Consider the following 18,918-nt stretch of genomic DNA (forward strand, 5'->3'; position numbering starts at 1 on the left):
AATAGCTATTTCCTGAATCCTTAGTCGCCACTTGATTCTGACTGTAATTTTCGTGGGCTTGAAAGACGGCTTTATTAAAGTTTCTTAAATAAACATCCCAATTCCAAGATGGAAACCCCCAAACTATTTATTTGATTCTTTTTGAAAGAGCCTGTGAGTCGTTTTTCCTACAAAATGTTTCTAAAAAGTTTAGATTTCAAACAAAAGTCTCTGATAGTCTTAACTTGGACACCTAAGTGGAAAAGTTTTGCTAAGTATACTCGGTCTGCTTAATGATGGGGAAGAAGCAAGCTTTGTATTTTCTCTGTAAACAGAGAATCTTTTCCATTTAGCTAAGTAATTGGAATTTGCAGGCTCTTTCTAACTGAAGACATATAAAGAGCCATAGCCAAGCTCTTGTTCTCAATAATGGAAGCCATCAATGAAAGAACCTCCCAGCCCCCTCGCCCGCCTCCACAACATTCCACCACCACCAACTTGCCCAACAGGAACTTTCCAAGAGTTACTGCAATGAATCTGGTTTCTCATTTTCATGTTATAGGCAAATGTTGCCATAGGTGATTTCTTTTTCTTCTACTTGGGAATGCCCCATGCCATTGTGCAGACGGGGCTCTACATAATGGTACCATGTCCCAGGGGCTGCAATGAACACAAGGAGGTTGTATATTTATTATGACAAAAGTCGGTCCGAGTAAAGTGTCATCTAACAAAACAAGCACATTACAACAATTTTCCAGCAAATGGCAGGGATGCCTTTTAATAGTTCACACGAAGGTGCCCTATGGACTAGAGGCAGCCCTGTTTAGTTACCTTGACGTAGAGCAGTATCAGCAGTAGGCAGGCCTCATGAAAATGGGAGGGGAACCACCAGTCTCTTCTAAGTAACTAGATATGGTTCGCATGTTGTTTACATGGTCTCGCTATTTACTTTAATAAAGAGGCTATTCTCTAGTTCAGCAGTTTTCAACCTCCTTTTATGTTCCACCCCAACACACATTCTCAGACGTTCTCTATGGTGAAGATTGGGAGAAAAGAGATGTAAATTTTTAGGAGAAATATGTAAGGGGGGCCCCTCCTTCCTGTATTTTAACAACTTCAAAGGTACATTTTCTTTATGTTGATTTTTTTTAAATCTAAAAGATTTCGTTTGTTATAAATTATAGAGTTGAAACATATCAATTGAGAAAGTTTTATGAACCTACAATACATTTTTGTATTGGTCTTAACCTAGACGTGTAGTAGGCAGTTAGACAGGCATAAAGCAGAGCCAGGACGATGGGCCAGGCATAGAAGGTCACCAGGGTAGAAAGCCCTGGATGTCTAGCAACGGACAATCATAAGGCCCCAAGCTGACCCTTCCTCGCCTAGCATCTTGCTGGCCATCTTGTTTGGAAGCCCTGGCCCTTCCTCCCCAGAGATAACACATTTAGGCCTCAGTTGTATTTCAGCTTCAGGCCCAGAAAAGCAGCAAGACCAGACCCCCTGCCCTGGTGCTCACCTATCAGTCAGGGGAGAACCCAGCCCTGAAAGGACACACCTGGAAAGCTGATGAGTATTCCATTGAGGTCTTTCCTGGGACCGCCTTAAAATCTCCACCCTTAAGACCCTTAGGATGAAAGGCCCAGCTGGCTCTCCCTCCTGGGAGCCTGTCCTTGCCTTTCCCCTCTTCTTCCTACCCCCCGGGGGAGTCACCTTGACTTTCCTCACTTCTAAGCTCCAAGGGTCCTTCCTTTACCTCTATACCTTGTTTCCTAAGCCCATTTCTTCTACAAATTACTTACTTCTTCTACCTCTGTGGTGTTCTAAATAAATGTTCTCTTATAATTTGAGTCTTGAATTCTTTCCTAGCCAGTACCAAGGTGGCTGAACCCAGGCACCACTGGTCTAACACCTGGTTCCCACTGCCGCCAACAGACAGAACAAGCTAAAATAATGGATATTTTTGCTATTTAACTACTATTGAGATAATTTTAAAATTCTTTCTAGTAGCTCCAAATTATATTTTTTCTTTATAGATCTAACATTAGATCTTTTTATGGATAAGTAAAAATATAGCCAATCACATGACATATTAGAAATTAAGTTATTTAACTTACTAAAAACACCAGGTTCTCTAGCAAATATTTAAGGAAAATTTATACTAATTTTCTACAATCTTTTTTAGAGGATAGAAGCAAAAGTAAGACTTTCTAACCCATTCTATGAGGCCAGCATTACTCTAATACCAAAACTAGACAAACACAGTACAAGAAAAGAAAATAATAGACCAATATTTCTTATGAAAATAGATGCAAAAATCCTCACCAAAATATTAGCAAATCGAATCCAATAATATATAACAAGAATTATAAACCACAACCAAGTGGAATTTATTTCAGGTATACAAAGCTAGTTCAACATTCAAAAATCAATTATATAATCCATCACATCAACACACTAAAAAAATAAAAATCACATAACCATATCAATAGATGCAGTAAAACCATTTCACAAAATCTGACGCCCACTCATGATACAAACTTTCAGTAGACTAGGAATGTTGAGGAACATTCTCAACTTAATAAAGACTATTACAAAAACATATAGCTAACATCCCACCAAATGGTGAGAAACTCAAAGCATTCCCACTAAAATCAGATATAAGGCAAGGATGTCCTCTCTCACCACTGCTCTTCAACTTTATACTGGAAATCTTCACTGATGCAATAATGCAAACAAATAAAAGGGAAAAAAAGAAAAAAGAAAAGAAAAAGAAATAAAAGGTATATGAATTGGTGAATTGGAAGGAAGAAATAAAACTGTTTTTGTTGATAGATGGCATAATCATCTATGCAGACAATCTAAAAGAATTAAAGGGGGGAAAAAGCTGCTGGAATTGTGGTTATAGCAACAATGTAGACTACAAGGTTAATATACAGAAGCCAATTGTTCTCTTGTATACGAGCAATGACTGGGTGGCAATTGAAATGAAAAACAAAATACCATTTACATTAGCACCCAACAAAATGAAATAATTAGGTATAAATCTAACAAAATATACACAAGATCTATGGAAAGAAAACTACAAAACTCAGGAGAAGGAAACAGAAGAGGAACTAAATAAATGGAGAAATATTCCATGTTCATGGATAGAAAGACTCAATATTGTACAGATATCAATTCTTCCCAACTTGATATATGGATTCAAAGTAATCCCAATAAAAATCACAGCAAGGTATTTTGTGGATATTGACAAAATAATTTGAATTTATATGGAGAGGCAAAGAATGGAGAATGGCAAATAAATATTGAAATTAAAATTCTACAGGATAACATAGAGAAAAACCTTGATAACCTGGGGTATGGTGATGCCTTTTTGGGTACAACATGGAAGACATGATTCCTGAAAGAAATAATTGATAAACTGTATTTCATTAAAATTAAAAACGTTGGTTCCACAAAGGATAATGTCAATAGAATTAGGAGATAAGCCACAGACTTGGAGAAAACATTTGTAAAAGACACATCCAATAAAAGACTGTTATCCCAAATATAAAAAAAAAAACCTCTTAAAACTCAACAATACAAAGACAAACAACCCAATTAAGAAATGAGGAAAAGATCTGAACAGACACATCACCAAAGAAGATACATAGATGGCAAATAAGCATATGAAAAGGTGCTCTGCATTATATGTCATAAGGGAAATGCAAATGAAAACAAGGAGATAGTACTACACACCTATAGAAATGGCCAACATCTGGAACATTAAGAACATCAAACTGGTGAGGCTGTGGAGCAATAGGAACTCTCAGACATTGCTGGTGGGAATATAAAATGGTACAGCCACTTTGGAAGACAGTTTGGCTGTTTTTTACAAAACTAAACATACTTTACCATATGATCCAGAAATTGTGCTCCTTGGGTATTTACCCAAAAGGGGCTGAAAACCACGTTCTCAAAAAACCTGCACATGGATGTTTACAGCAGCTTTATTCATCACTTAAAAAACTTGGAGGCAGCCACGATGTCCTTCAATAGGTAAATTAATAAATAAACTTGTTACATCCAAACAATGGGATATTGTTCGACATTAAAAGGAAGTGAGCTATTAAGCCATGGGTATTACTTCGTGAAGAGGCGACATACTGTATGATTATAGCTACATGACATTCCGGAGAAGGCAAAACTATGAAGACGTAGAGGTAAGGAGGGGGGATGACTAGGCAGAGCACCAAGCATTTCTAAGGTAGTAAAAATAGTCTGTATGGTATTATCATGATGGACATCTATAATAATAAAAGCGAAATATGCTAATTAGACCAGGCATCCTTCAAAATGTCCTTCTGGATGACCTTCCGGATGAAGCCGGGGCTGTGAGGGAAGCCCGGGTCCTGGGTGCCAGAGGGAAGCCAGTGCCGGCAGCGGGGGAAGGAAGGCCTACTCCTGCATGAATTTCATGCATCGAACCTCTAGTGCAGCGGTTCTCAACCTGTGGGTCGCGACCCCTTTGGGGGTTGAACGACCCTTTCACTGGGGTCGCCTAAGACCATCGGATAATTACATATTGTTTTTGTGATTAATCACTATGCTTTCATTATGTTCAATTTGTAACAATGAAAATACATCCTGCATATCAGATATTTACATTACGATTCATAACAGTAGCAACTTTACAGTTATGAAGTAGCAACAAAAATAATTTTATGGTTGGGGGTCACCACAACATGAGGAACTGTATTAAAGGGTTGCGGCGTTAGGAAGGTTGAGAATCACTGCTCTCGTGTGTCATAATACATTTGTCCAAACCCATAGAAAGTACATTGCAAGAGTGAAACTTAGGGTGAACTATGGACTTTGGGAGATTTTGATATCTTAATGAAGGTTCATTTTTGCTAACAAATGTATCACTCTGGTGAGTGGTGTTGATAATGGGGAAGTTTATGCATGTGTGGGTGCAGGTGGGTTTTGAGAAATCTCTGTACCTTCCAATAACTTTGTAGCGCACCTAAAAACTACTCTACAATTATCTGTATGTGATTTACTCCCTGACTGGAAAAGAGCAAAATTGAAATGAGCATGGGATTAAGTCATTTCATGTAATGTATCCTACAAGACTCAAGGATGCTTGTTGTCTGTGTGGACACATCTTCATACTTTCAAGAAGCTTCTGCTTCTAACTGTGCTATGGGAACAGACATCACTAGAACCATTCAAGACAGAGTACTGGACGCTTTTGGCCAGGCCATGCCAATGCAAAACCAAACTGAGAATTACCCATGGTATTTGAAGACAGAACCATAGTAGGTATAGTTAGTGTGTAGGAAAACACTTTTCTCAAAAATGGTTATATTTATTTACGTATTGGTTACTGTTATTTAATTATTTTATTGAGATTTAGCATATATATGAAACACTAATTCATTTCCCACAAAGACAATAAGTCAATACATTTCCTTAAGGTAATTTTCTTAAACATATTTTTGCAGATTTATGGTAAAATTATAGATGTATTTATGTTATTATATTATCATCTATACCAGGGGTCCTCAAACTTTTTAAACAGGGGGCCAGTTCACTGTCCCTCAGACCATTGAAGGGCCGGACTATAGTTTAAAAAAAAACTATAAACAAATTCCTATGCACACTGCACATATCTTATTTTGAAGTAAAAAAACAAAACAGGAACAAATACAATATTTGTATTTGCATGTGGCCTGCAGGCCGTAGTTTGAGGACCCCTGATCTATACTATTAAAAACCTAGGTGGCCCTCATGCCCTCACGCAATGCCCTCACGTCATCACCAGATGGCCACCCTCACGTCGTCACAAGATGGCTACCCCCATGTCATCACAAGATGGCCACCACAAGATGGCCCGCAGGGGAGGGCAGTTGTGGGTGAACAGGCCTGTAGGGAAGGGCAGTTGGGGGTGATCAGGCCAGCAGGGGAGCAGTTAGGCATCAATCAGGCTGGCAGGGGAGCGGTTAAAGAGTGATCAGGCTGGTAGGCAGAAGTGGCTAGGGCAATCAGGCAGGCAGGCAGGTGAGCAGTTAGGAGCCAGCAGTCCCGGATTGTGAGAGGGATGTCCAACTGTCGGATCAAGTCTAAACTGGCAGTCAGACATCTCCCGAGGGGTCCCAGATTGGAGAGGGTGCAGGCTGGGCTGAGGGGCACACCTCCAGTGCACAAATTTCATGCACCGGGCCTCTAGTTAATACATAATATATTAATGATACATATAATTAATGATCATATATTTTCTTCTATCATTCAGGTTACAGGTGCAGGAAAGGAAATGAGGGATCTACATGGATTTCCCCCTAAATAACTGGGTAACTCACAGTGCAGGTTGCCTATGTGGCATCTGTCCTTCATTACTCCCGATTAGGCTCTGATTTTGTTTAGGAAATTATTTTAAAATATTAGACTTCCCAGACTCCCTTGCAACTGGGGCTGGCCATGTGATATAATTCTGCTCAGTGATAAGTCTCAGCCAACACCTGCCTTTTTCCTTCCTCTTCTTTTGTCCTCCAGGAATGTGGATGGGATAGTGAAGGAAGAGCAACCGTTCTGCACAAGGACTAAAGCCACCTGCTAAGAATGGCTGAGCAGAAAGGCAGAAGCCCCGATGGCATCCTGCAGCTTCCACAGCAGCCCTGGCTGCAACCCCCAGAATCCTTATTCTGTGTGTTTGTGCGCGTGTGTGTATGTGTGTGTGTGTGTGTGTAGGGGGAGGGGTAAGCCGCTATAAGTTGAGCTGCTGTTATAGGTAGTTGTTAATTTACCTACAAAAAAATGCTCAATACCATTGACTGAAAACTCTTCCCTCTACGTTAAAAATAACATGGCATAAGATCTGATTCTGGTTTATCTATTCTTTCTTCATTGTCTAATTTTGAAGTGGTATAGCTTGCTTTTGTTATTAGCGCTTTTACCTAATTTGAATATATGGTGTCACAAGTCCTCCCTCATTTCCCTATTTTTCAGACTTTTCTTTGCCCTTTTGGCTGGTTTCCTTTCGGATAAACTCTGGAATCATTTCAATGTTGTTGTTTTTAAAGTTTAAGACTTTGCCCATAATTTCACTGAACCTTGACATTAATATGGGAAGAACTGACTTCTTCAAGGTATTCACCCCGCTCATTCAGAACAAGACTAATAGCTTTGTATTTATCCTCAAATCTTTTGATTTTACCAAAAAAAATATATACTACTGTCTTCACAAAGTCTCTGAATATTTCCTGAGTATTTTACTTTCTTTTGTTATTGTAAAAGACATCTATTTTGCCATTATTTCTTCTAATGGGGTTATTCCTAGGGCTTGCTTCTTAGCTTGAATTAGATATGTACTGAGAGATAATAGGGGTTGGCAGCCTGAGTAGCATCAGTCAGATCTTTGGTTTCTGATGACTAACTTGCATCTTGTGCAATGTCTTCAACTATCCAAAGATTCAATCTGAAAACACAAAGTCAATTGTAATCGACTGAACGATACACAGACTAACTTCTATGAACGTTTCAGAGCAGGGAGATACATATGCCACCTGCAAACCTTTATCACCTGGTCCAGGTGATCCCTCTGATCCATCTGATGGGAAGTTTTCCCCTTAGTCACCTAGATTTCGTTCTAAAGACTCTTCCCCACATGTCCTCTCTAGGCTGACTCAGCACTGCTCCCACCTCAGCAGCACTGCCAGCTCTTCGCTCACTCAGATCTCTGGTCTTGGCATATACCAGTAAAATCAGGAAAGCATTGAGGGTCATGGAGCAGACACTGGTACGAAAGGACTGGACTGGGTTATGACAGAAAATAATTGGTTGATGTGGGCTCACATTGGTTGACGTGAGACTACAGCAGCTCTAAGTCGCCTGCCTGCCTTTTTTTGCCTGGACATATGTTCTTAGACAGTGGAGAGCAGCTGAGTTTTATAGCAGTCTCTTGACGTGATTCACATGCATGTTATATTTTCCAACTAAATGACAAGTCAATTAAAGATAGACTACAATTAATGTTCTTTACAATGCCTCCCAAAGGGCTGAGATTCTTGCAATACAGTAAATGCTTGGCATATATGATGCTGTGATAATTTCTTTCTCTATTAGTTGAGATGTAATCATTAGATGTGTGTCCATACTCTGTGTATTCTTCCAAAGGACACAATAAGCCTAAATTTTCAAAACTCCCTTCGGTATTCTTATGGTTTTCCTTTATACACTCAAAATTTGGAACAGATTGCAAAAAAAAAAAAATGATGTAGTATCAGAATAAAGCAAACCATTTATAAAGCAATTATGAAGACTAACCAGTAAGTCAAATCCATACCAATACATCATTTAAAAAGTGCATTTCACCTCTTACTCTCAGAAAAAGAAATTGTTTGCATGTGTTTGTATACAAGGCATGAGGAAAATGGAATCGACAGAGGTGACAATGTCTTTCCTGTCATTAATTAATCTCACGTGACTAAAAACCCTAAGTACCACAGGCTTACTTTTATATTCCAGAAGCAAAAGTGAAAACACTACAGCTGTTCTTTGCCATCTTCTACACATCACATATTAGGCAACCATTGGTGAAAACTAACACCAGTGTTATGGACAGAATGTTTGTGCCCCCCAAAATTCATTGATGCTTAATCCCCAAAGTGATGGTATTTGGAGGCAGAACCTTTGGAAGGTAATTAGGTTTTGATACGGTCCTGAGGGTGGGGCCTCCATGATGAAATTCCTTATAAAAAGGGAGAGACCTGAGCTCTGTTTCTCAGCCACATGAGGATACAGCAAGAAGCCAACCATCTGCAGGCCAGGAAATGAGCACCTTGATACTGGACTTCCCAGTTCCCAGAACTGTGAGAGGTAAGGGTCTGCTGTTTAAGCCGCCCCATGTGTAAGGTGCTTTGTTATGGTAGCCAGGCTGGGGAAGACAGCCTCCTGTCTAAGACATTTCTGATTCTGAGAAAGATCTCTTTCCACTGTCCATTCAGAGCTGGGCATGCCAGCTTCTGTCTTGTGAATTATTCTAGCGAGACAGGCTTTGGGTAGAAGTGTGCTGTCTTCAGGCTGGACAGGCTCTGTATTCCCTCTTCCATGCTCACTGGCAATGGTCCATTTCTCTAGGAATACGTTTCTGGCCAGCCCATGATGGACACAGTGTGTGTCCTACCAGCACTGGCCACTGGTCACTTGTTCAGATCATCGTGCAGAACAGCACCCTAGCTTCTGAAGAGGTTGCCTCCCAGCTGTGTTAGTAACTGAGTCAGTTGAAGAAAAGAGTAGAGTTAGTTTTAACTCTGAGATCTGTGCTTAGAGGCCCAGAAATCTCTTCAAAAGTTCAGTGGGGCCAGAAAAATAACACAAACATCAAGTGTAATGCAATAGGTAGGAGTAAGAACTAAAGGATTCATGCTTCATTTAAAGGTTCTAACTTCAAAAATTTTAATCAGAAACTGTCTGGGTTCCTCCTGGCCATGGTGGCTCGGTTGGCTGGGTGTTGTCCCCTCCCATGCACAGAAAGGTTGCTGGTTCGATTCCCAGTCAGGGCACGTGCCTGGGTTGCAGCTCCATCCCTGGTGGAGGGTGTGCAGGGGGCAGCAGATCAATATTTCACTCTCATATTGATGTTTTTTTCCCTCTCTCTCTCCCTCTCCCTTCTTCTCTCTCTATATAAAAAAAAGTCAATTAAAAAGAAAAGAAAAGAAAATGTCTAGGCCAAACAAAGCAGGTTTGGGGCCGATGGAAGAAGGGCCCAGAGCATAAGTGGAAGGATTGGCTTTCATATAGACCAGAGGTTCTCAACCTTCTGGCCCTTTAAATACAGTTCCTCATGTTGTGACCCAACCATAAAATTATTTTCATTGCTACTTCATAACTGTAATGTTGCTACTGTTATGAATCGTAATGTAAATATCTGATATGCAGGATGGTCTTAGGCGACCCCTGTGAAAGGGTCGTTCGACCACCAAAGGGGTCGCGACCCACAGGTTGAAAGCCAGTGATATAGACAGTTTCCTGAGACTGGAGGAAAGTAGGTGAGTGGGACAGGATGGGAGGCAGGAAGTTGAAGGAATTCATGTTTCGCAGTTACTATATTCTCTCTGAGCGAAGAATACAATTGGTTTCCAAGAGAATTGGGGCAGGTAGTACTTGGCTAAAGAGCAGACATTCGATACAATTATTGTGAGGAATGGGAGAAAAGGACTGGGCACATGGAGCCATTCCTTAGCGGGCTGAGGGCCCCGCTGAGGTTGGAGACCATACTGGATGGTTTTTCTCCAGTCGTCTCTGAACTCCCTTGTTTTGCCCCAAGGGAGCCCAGGGCATCTTATCACTGGCTGTGTAAAGTGGAAATGATCAGTTTATGAGCCTGTTCTACTATCCTAGAACCCTTTGAGGGCAGGAGCAGGTATCTCAGAGCCTCGCAGCATGGCTGACACCTAAAAGAGAGCTGAAATGGACAAAACTTTGCCAGAGGCCTGAGGAAGCCCAGAAAACCAGCCTGCTCAGAGCTCAGATGGACACCAGGACACAACATGGACTTCCCTGGCAAGAGCACCAAATGTCCCCAGCTCAGAGGTCTGACGAACTGAGGTTGACTCTGGTCTGTCTCTGGCAGACATGGAATCTTGGGGAAACACGACTCAATCACCGCGAACCTGTGTAGCCGTGTGTAACACATGGATTATGACATCTCCCTCCTCAATGAGATGATGTGTGTAAGGTCCCTAGCAAAAAGACTAACATATGACAGAGCCCATCCCACTTAGAGAGGCTTTCCTGGTACAGTGGGGCCTTGCCTTACGAGTGTCCCGACTAACGAGTTTTTTGAGATACCAGCTGTCTCTCGGTGGATTTTTTGCATTGAGTTGACAGAGTAATTTGAGTTAACGAGCTCCTTAACGAGCTCCTTAATGAGCTCAGTCTTGGAATGAATTAACTCGTAAGTCAAGGCCCCACTGTATCTTAAAAAAGAACTACCTGGGCGATGAGGGAAGGGGTAAGACAAACCACCTGTGATAGAATCACCTGGGAAACTTCTTCAGACATATTTCATGTTTGAATTTTCTGAAGGTGAAGGCCGGGAATCTACATTTAACCACCATTCCAGGAGATTCTGATACATATTTAAATCTCAATCAACTGGACTATTAATTTTGCCTCTCCTTGACTCCCTCCCACTCCCACTTAAATGGCCCTAATGACTTCCCACAATGCTGTGGGGTCTCTCTGACTCTCCTTTATGAGAGTCACTCCTGACTGATTTTTCTTCCAAAAAGCAGCTCCAATTATGCTATGTCCTTGAATAAACATCCCCAAGGGCTACCCCTTGACTGTCCAATCCTCACACTCATCTTTCCAGTCTTACTGTTCTCACCTACTCCCTGACTGGTTCCAGTCCCACAGGTCCGTAACTGTCACAGAACGAGCTACACACATCAACTTCTCAACCTTGTTTCCACATGGAAGCCACACCCACTGCCCGTCCTATGCCCCCTCAGGGACTACTTCACCTGTCACCTTCTCCATGAATCTCTCCCTGGTCGCACACTGGTGTGGTCTTTTTCCTGTAAGCGCTTGTCATTCTGGTGCCTCTCTTACGATGCTGCTCATATTCCTCCTTATGCTGTTCTGCGCTAGTTTTGCCCACTCGATGGGTTCCAGGAGAGCAAAGACTAAGTTAGTAAACTCAGTGCCCAGCACAGTGTGTGGAACAGAATTGGATCTCGAGAAATGTTTACAGAATAACTGAGCGATTCCACACGACCAGACTAAAGCCACGAGGACAGCAGCTGAGCATTAATCCTTTTTGTAACTCCCGGGGAACTTTGCAGTGTTTTACGTTGATTAGGTATCAGGAACCTGGTGAGTTAAATGTAACATTTGTCAACTCTTTTTTTTCCCTTTGATGACAAATTACTTAAAAAACACAACACAGCCAAGATTTCAATACTAGAATCTAAAGTCGACTGACTTTCTTCGTAACAATAGTAACTATGACCAACTTTGGAACCTTAAACGGAATACATGTCCCTATTTAGGAATACTAAAATTACACCAAAGTAAGGTGACTGTTTTCCCTACAGTTGAGACCAGCAGTTATACTGTTTTACTTCATGAGACACACTTAGATTCTAACTATAGCATACGATATAAAGAGCTTTCAAAAACAGAGGTTCTATTTTCATTTAAACTACTAAATAAAGAATAGACTTAATACACATATGTGTGTATATACATATATATCTCTATATAAATATGTAGCCAACTACTTTTTTAAGTTATATTTTATTTTTAGTGTTGGCATTGTTACAGATGTCCCCCATTGCTCCCCCTCTTTGTTCCCCTCCCCCCAGGCCCATCCTCCCTCCCCTGGCCCTCACTGCATTCTTATCTGTGTCTATGCACTATGCATAGAAGGTTTTGGCTATTCCCGTTACCTTCTCTCATCCTGTCTGCCCCACCCCCTTACTCCCTGACAGCTGTCAGTCTGTCCTCTGTATCCATGCTTCTGTTTCTAGTCTGTTTGTCACTTTATTTTGTTCATCAGATTCCACATATAAGTGAGACCATACGGTACTTGTCTTTCTCTGACTGGCTTATTTCATGCTATCTATCGCAAAGGGTTAGAGATCCTTCTTTTTAACAGATGCATAGTGTCCCATTGTGTAAATGTACCACAGCTTTCTTTACTGATGGGCACTTGTGCTGCTTCCAGATCTTGGCTATTGTAAACAATGCTCCTATAAACACAGGGGTGCATATATTCTTTCTGATTGGTGTTTCAGGAGTCTTAGGATATATCCCCAACAGTGGGATCAAAAGGCAGTTCCATTTTTAAATTTTTGAAGAAACTCCATATTGTTTTGAATTTGGCAAAGTAGCAGGATACAAAATAAATATCCAGAAATCAATGGCATTTCTATACACCAATAATGCATTATCAGAAAGAGAAACTAAGAAAACAATCTCATTTACTATTACAACAACAACAAAATAAGGTACTTGGAATAAATTTAACCAAGAAGGTAAAACTGTGAGACATTGAAAAAAGAAATTGAGGAAGATACACATAAGTGGAAGCACATACCATGTTTGTGGATTATTATAATTAATATCATTAAAATGTCTACTACTCAAAACAATCTATAGATTCAATGCAATCCCTATTAAAATACGAATGGCATATTTCATAGATCTAGAAAAAATATTCTAAAAATTTATATGGAACCAAAAAAGACCCAGAACAGCCTCAGCAATCTTGAGAATGAAGAACAAAGTTGGAGGGATCACAATACTGGATATTAAACCACAGCACAAGGCCATTGTAATCAAATCAGCCTGGTACAGGCACAAGAACAGGCCTATAGATCAGTGGAACAGAACAGAGAGCCCAGAAATCAACCCATGCCTCCATGGTCAATTAATAATTGACAGAGAAGCCAATTACTTTTAATTAAACTTTTTATTTTGTGATCATTGTAGGTCCACATGCAGCTGTAAGATATAATGCAGAGAGACCCCATGTACCTGTATCCGAGGTATCACAACCAGGACAATGGCATTGACACAATCCACTGATCTATTCGGACGTTTCAGTTTTTCTTGTACTTGTGTGTGTTTGTGATACGTAGGCAGTTTTGTGTATCCACAGCCACAGTCAAGATACACAATAGCCCATGATCACAAGGATCCCGCACTGGCCTGGAGAACCATCCCCGCTTCCCTCCCTAATTCCTTCAACCACGAATCTGTTATCTATTTCTGTAACTTTGTCGTTTAAAAATATTACATAAATATTTTTAGATAGATTTGCAAATAATATCATACAGTACTTGGGAATAGCTTTTTCTTTTTTTTTAAATAATTTTTATTTCTTGAAGTATTACAAAGGGTATTACATACGTCTCCTTTTTCCCCCCCCCTTGACATTCCCCCGGCCCCTACCCCCTAGTGTCTTGTGTCCATTGGTTATTCTTATATGCATGCCTATAAGTCCTTCAGGTGATCTCTTAATGCCCCCCGCCCCAAACCCTCCCCAGGCTTCCCACTGTAGTTTGACAGTCTGTTCAATGCTGCTCTGCCTCTGCATCTACCTCTGTTCATCAGTCTATACTGGTCCCCATTATCTGTCCCAACGGGAATGGCTTTTTCACTCGCCCTGGAGATTCACTCAAGTTGTTAAATGTGTCAATAATTCATTCCTTGTTATTGTTGTTTTATTAACTATAGGTCCATAATTTACATTAGGGGTCATTCTTTGTGTTGTAAATTTTCACAGATACAAAGAACAGATTAGGGTTGCCAGAGGTGGGGGTGGAAGGAATGGGTAAACTGGTTTTTGTGTTTATTTGTTGTTGTTTTTTTAGTTTAAATAGATTGGGAAGAAGAAAAAAACAACAATAAAAAAAAACCAGAGTTTCTTATAGAAAGGCAGAGTCCATCGCTGGGTAACAAAAATAATAAATACAAGTTGAACTTCATGAAGTTCAACTTACCTGTTTTTTCCTTCACACATCATGCCTTGGTATTGCACCTAAAAACTCATCGCCAAAGGACGAGTCACATTTGCAAATCGATGGGCGTTGGTCTGGCACTCTGGCATCATGTATAGGAAGGGCCCCCCACCCAGTCAGGTTTCCCAATTGGAGCTCCTTTTCAGGGCCACGACTCCTTCGTTCTCTACCCCACACTAAGATCTTGAAGCTCTTTTTGCTGCTCTGGCCTGAAGGTGAGCGCTCTAGTTCTCCATCCTTGCTCTACCATTAACCAGTTAGTTTTGAAACCCTGGGCAAGTCACACCTCTTACAGCTTCCTTTCCTCAACCAGGAAAACGAGGAGGGCACCAATCTACACGATTCAGCTTCTCTTCAAATCCAATCAAAGTCAAGGTGCTGAGCGTAATCAATTAATTTTATTTCTCATTTATTTATTGTTGCATATCTCTCCTTACATGTTACGTCTCCTCTTTCATGTTCATTATAGATAGCCAAGCCCTTCACTTCTGGATTATTGCTAAGCTGGTTTAAGTTCTTCAGTGTAGATGTGATTTGTTCAGTGTAGCTTTAAGTGAGATTTAGCCAGGAGGTACATACGAGTAGGTCAGACTGGAGCTAGAAAATGCCTTAAGTCACCTGTTAAAATGAAGAGCAAATCTCTCCCAAGCCTCTTGTCTGAGTCCCTCAGAAGCTGGCTTTTACTTCACACAAATCCTCAACACCTGGCCTGTCCAACCTCACCTCGTATCGTTAATGCTGCTGTTCCTACAAGGAGAGTTTTACCTTTTTGGATGGTACCCAGAGTGTTTGGTATATGTCAGCTCACCACAATGAAACCAGGGAACTAGACAGGCAGACTTCTGTGAGAGCTGCTCCCAGTTCAAGAGCATATGAAGCCACTCTTTCTGGTGGCAATGGTAATTAATGAACACTGGACAACAGAATCTTTTTGTAATGTAGTGGATTTTTTTTAGTAGTGATAGGAAGCATTTGCCTTTTTGTAAATGTAATTCCAATAGTTTCTTTAAGGCCAATTTCCTCCATGAAGTAAGTAATTTTTCCTTCCTCTCAATTTTTTATTTTTCTTTCCTTTAATTCTTTTTTTTAAATATATTTTTTATTGATTTTTTACAGAGAGGAAGGGAGAGAGATAGAGAGTTAGAAACATCCATGAGAGAGAAACATTGATCAGCTGCCTCCTGCAAACTCCCCACTGGGGATGTGCCCACAACCAAGGTACATGCCCTTGGCCGGAATCGAACCTGGGACCCTTCAGTCTGCAGGCCAACGCTCTATCCACTGAGCCAAACCGGTTAGGGCTCCTTTAATTCTTATAGAAATATTTATTGTACCGACAAACATCCCCTTTTCTAACTTTCTCTAATGAATACTATAAACATAAGAGAGATGATATGTAAAAACAGTCACTCAACATTAATGGGAGAATATATATAAAGGTGGTTTACAAATTAAACAACTGGCTGCTGATCTCTTTTGGTAGAGGATTAATGTATTTTTTAAATTGTTTTAGAATATTTAATAAGAAGAATATTAAAGTGTGTTTTCTTGGCTCTGGCATCTGCTGATATATGAAGATGTCTGGGCAAAGTATATGCAGTTACCAATTAACATATGTCTAATGTAGGCAGATATTCAAACAAGCAGTGAGTAATGTTATAGAAATGCTGGCAGGGTAACTTACTCTATTATTAGATAAGCTCTGAAGACTCTATTTATAGTTCGGTCACGAAACCACCAGTGCCAATCGTGACCAAATGATTGTCACTGTTAGTCTTAATGATAGTCGAGAAGCTGTTTTTGCTACTCGGGCATTTTCTCTCTTTCACATTCTCTCCTTGCTGCTGAAGCCTAATTTGAATACCTTCTTCAGAGAAAGGCCACAGTTGGAGGGGTGAAGGGTTCCAGGGGGCAGGAGTAGAGAGGGGCTGCCTGGTCCCACCGGTCCTCTCAGCTCACACTCTCAGGACGCTCACTGCTCTCCCTGCACCAACACCAAGAGATTTCCCCAAGGAGTGAGTCCTAAGCTATTTGAGTTCCTATCACTAGTGAAAAAGCATCCATTATGTTACAAAAGGATTCTGTTATCCAGTGGTTGTTAATTACAGTTGAGACCAGAAACATGCAAAGTTGCAGAGAAAACAATTGCAGGAAACATCTGAAAGCAATTCTCCCCGTCTTTGTTGTTCTGCTACTCACGGCAAGTCTTCCAAACTGGAGGCTTCATGTCTTGGATCCAAGAGATCATAACCGCATTCATTGTAGATTTCCAAGTAAGAAATGTGCGTTGTGTATATTTTGCTGCTGTCCTGGTAGGAAAAGGGAGAGACGTGATTTAATGGCTCTAACGACGATTCAGCGCAGAGGAAGATGAACACATTGATCGTGTCGCTTCCTCACAGTTTCTCTCTCACTTTGTATGGTCTACATGTTCGGTCCGTGACACTTTCAAGTTGCCAGCTACCATAAGCACAAAGCTTTGTTTTTTAATGGCCAATACCTATGACTACAAGCAACTTCAATCTGTTACTTTGTATTGGTTCCACGTAATACGTAAAAAGTCAATACACATTTACAATTAGCTGATGTGGTTGCAGAACTCTATAACACCATGTTTTACTTTCCAACCAAAAAAAGAAAGGTTACTAAGAAAAAATAAATTTACATTCTGTGAACAGTCTATTCGTAAAAGAACACAGCATTGTTACTTTGGTTTAAAAACTTCAGTAGCAAAAGAGTTTTCATCTTTAATCACGAATCTTTTTAAACTTTTCTAATATTCATACTTCCTAAGCACATAAGTAGATAATGGACAATAATTAGCTAATGTAAAGTTAATTCAGGGGACAGAAATGGTTTAGGTCAATTAGGTAATTGCAGGGTGGACATTACCAGTCCACTGTCTATACTAGTGATGGCGAAATCAGAGGTGACACGCGAACTCATTTTTCTGGTTGATTTTCCTTTGTTAAATGGCATTGAAATATATAAAATAAATATCAAAAATATAAATCTTTGTTTTACTATGATTGCAAATATCAAACAATTTCTATATGTGACACGGCACCAGAGTTAAGTTAGGGTTTTTCAAAATGCTAACACGCCGAGCTCAAAAGGTTTGCCATCACTGGTCTATACCTTACCTGGTTAGTTTTTCTGGCCCAAGTGGCAAATCAGGACTGTCCTGCTACTGATTAGAGAGAGGTATTTTCTATGGGCCATGCTGAAATGCAATGGCATAGGTGTCAATGAAATCAGGATAAAAGGTCGAGGGGACTGGTTCTCTGGTTCTTGTCTTAGCTCTGTTAACAGACACACACACACACACACACACACACACACACACACACACAAACCCACTTCCACTGCAGTGGAATAAAACAGGGAATTTTTCAGCTATTGAGAAACTTCTGAGTTCAGTTTTTAATACAAAATATCAAATAATAACACCTGTTCGTTGTAAGAGGGGAACATATTTGCGCCTGTGCCAGAGGTCAGCAGGTTATCATAGTGAATGTTCAGAGAGGGTTTACTTAAGGACTAACTTCCTGGTTAGTTCTCAACCACATCCAAGACAACCCATTTACCAGGCGTCATTCAAGGGGAGAGAGGACCAGTCACAAAGATGGGGAGAGAAGCTGGAGTCCTAGTTCTACCAGCTGTGAGCCCTGCTATGTCAGGCCTCAGTTGCCATAGCATTCAAGTAAGGAAGGTGGATAATTAAAATTAATACAATTCTCTGCTCCTGAAATGGCTCAAACGATTGAAATAACGATACCACCATTTCACTAAAACAAACTAATACATGGAAAAGTAAAGCAAGTTTCAGCCAGCACATTACTATAGGAAAATGTTCAAGCTCCAGCTGAACTTTCACGTTCTCCTGCTCTGTGAAGGTGACGGCATGGACTGAATCTCCATGCAAAAAAATTTCTCCCAATGCACGTTGGAAACACTACCCATGTGGGTGTCTCTGGCTGCTTCTCCTGCAAGGGATTCATGAGTTACACTAGCATCCTAGTGCCGTGATGGCACCATTCCAACATGATCCTTTGGCTTGAAGTTTGGCTTAGTGCAGGCATCAGAGACAACAAATACTAGACAGACTCTGTGTGGCCTTTATTCTAACGCAGTGTTTTCTAAAACATTCCATGAAATACTCATGGAAAACTGATCCATGGTCCACACATACAGGGTGGGCAAAAGTAGGTGTGCAGTTGTGGGTATGCAAAACAGAGTTTATTCTTGCATTATTATTTATTAATTACTAGAGACCCGGTGCACAAAAATTTGTGCACTTGGGGGGGGGGTGTCCCTAAGCCCGGTCTGTGCCCTCTTGCAGTCTGGGACCCCTCGGGGGATGACCACCTGCTGGCTTAGGCCTACTCCCTGGGAGATTGGGCCTAAGCTGGCAGTCAGACATCCC

General features: G+C 40.7%; 1 protein-coding gene across 1 annotated transcript in view; it reads right to left on the minus strand.

Moving 5' to 3' along the window:
- The window catches only part of KIF6 (kinesin family member 6), a 380,047-nt gene that overhangs the window by 267,841 nt on the left and 93,288 nt on the right, over positions 1–18,918 (minus strand). Inside the window, exon 5 of the mRNA XM_081094290.1 lies at positions 16,692–16,801. Coding sequence (XP_080950416.1) covers positions 16,692–16,801 — 110 coding nt within the window. The remainder of the gene's footprint in view (positions 1–16,691; positions 16,802–18,918) is intronic.

The sequence above is a fragment of the Myotis nattereri genome, assembly GCF_964212035.1.
Source record: "Myotis nattereri genome assembly, chromosome: 6".
Lineage (NCBI taxonomy): Eukaryota > Metazoa > Chordata > Mammalia > Chiroptera > Vespertilionidae > Myotis > Myotis nattereri.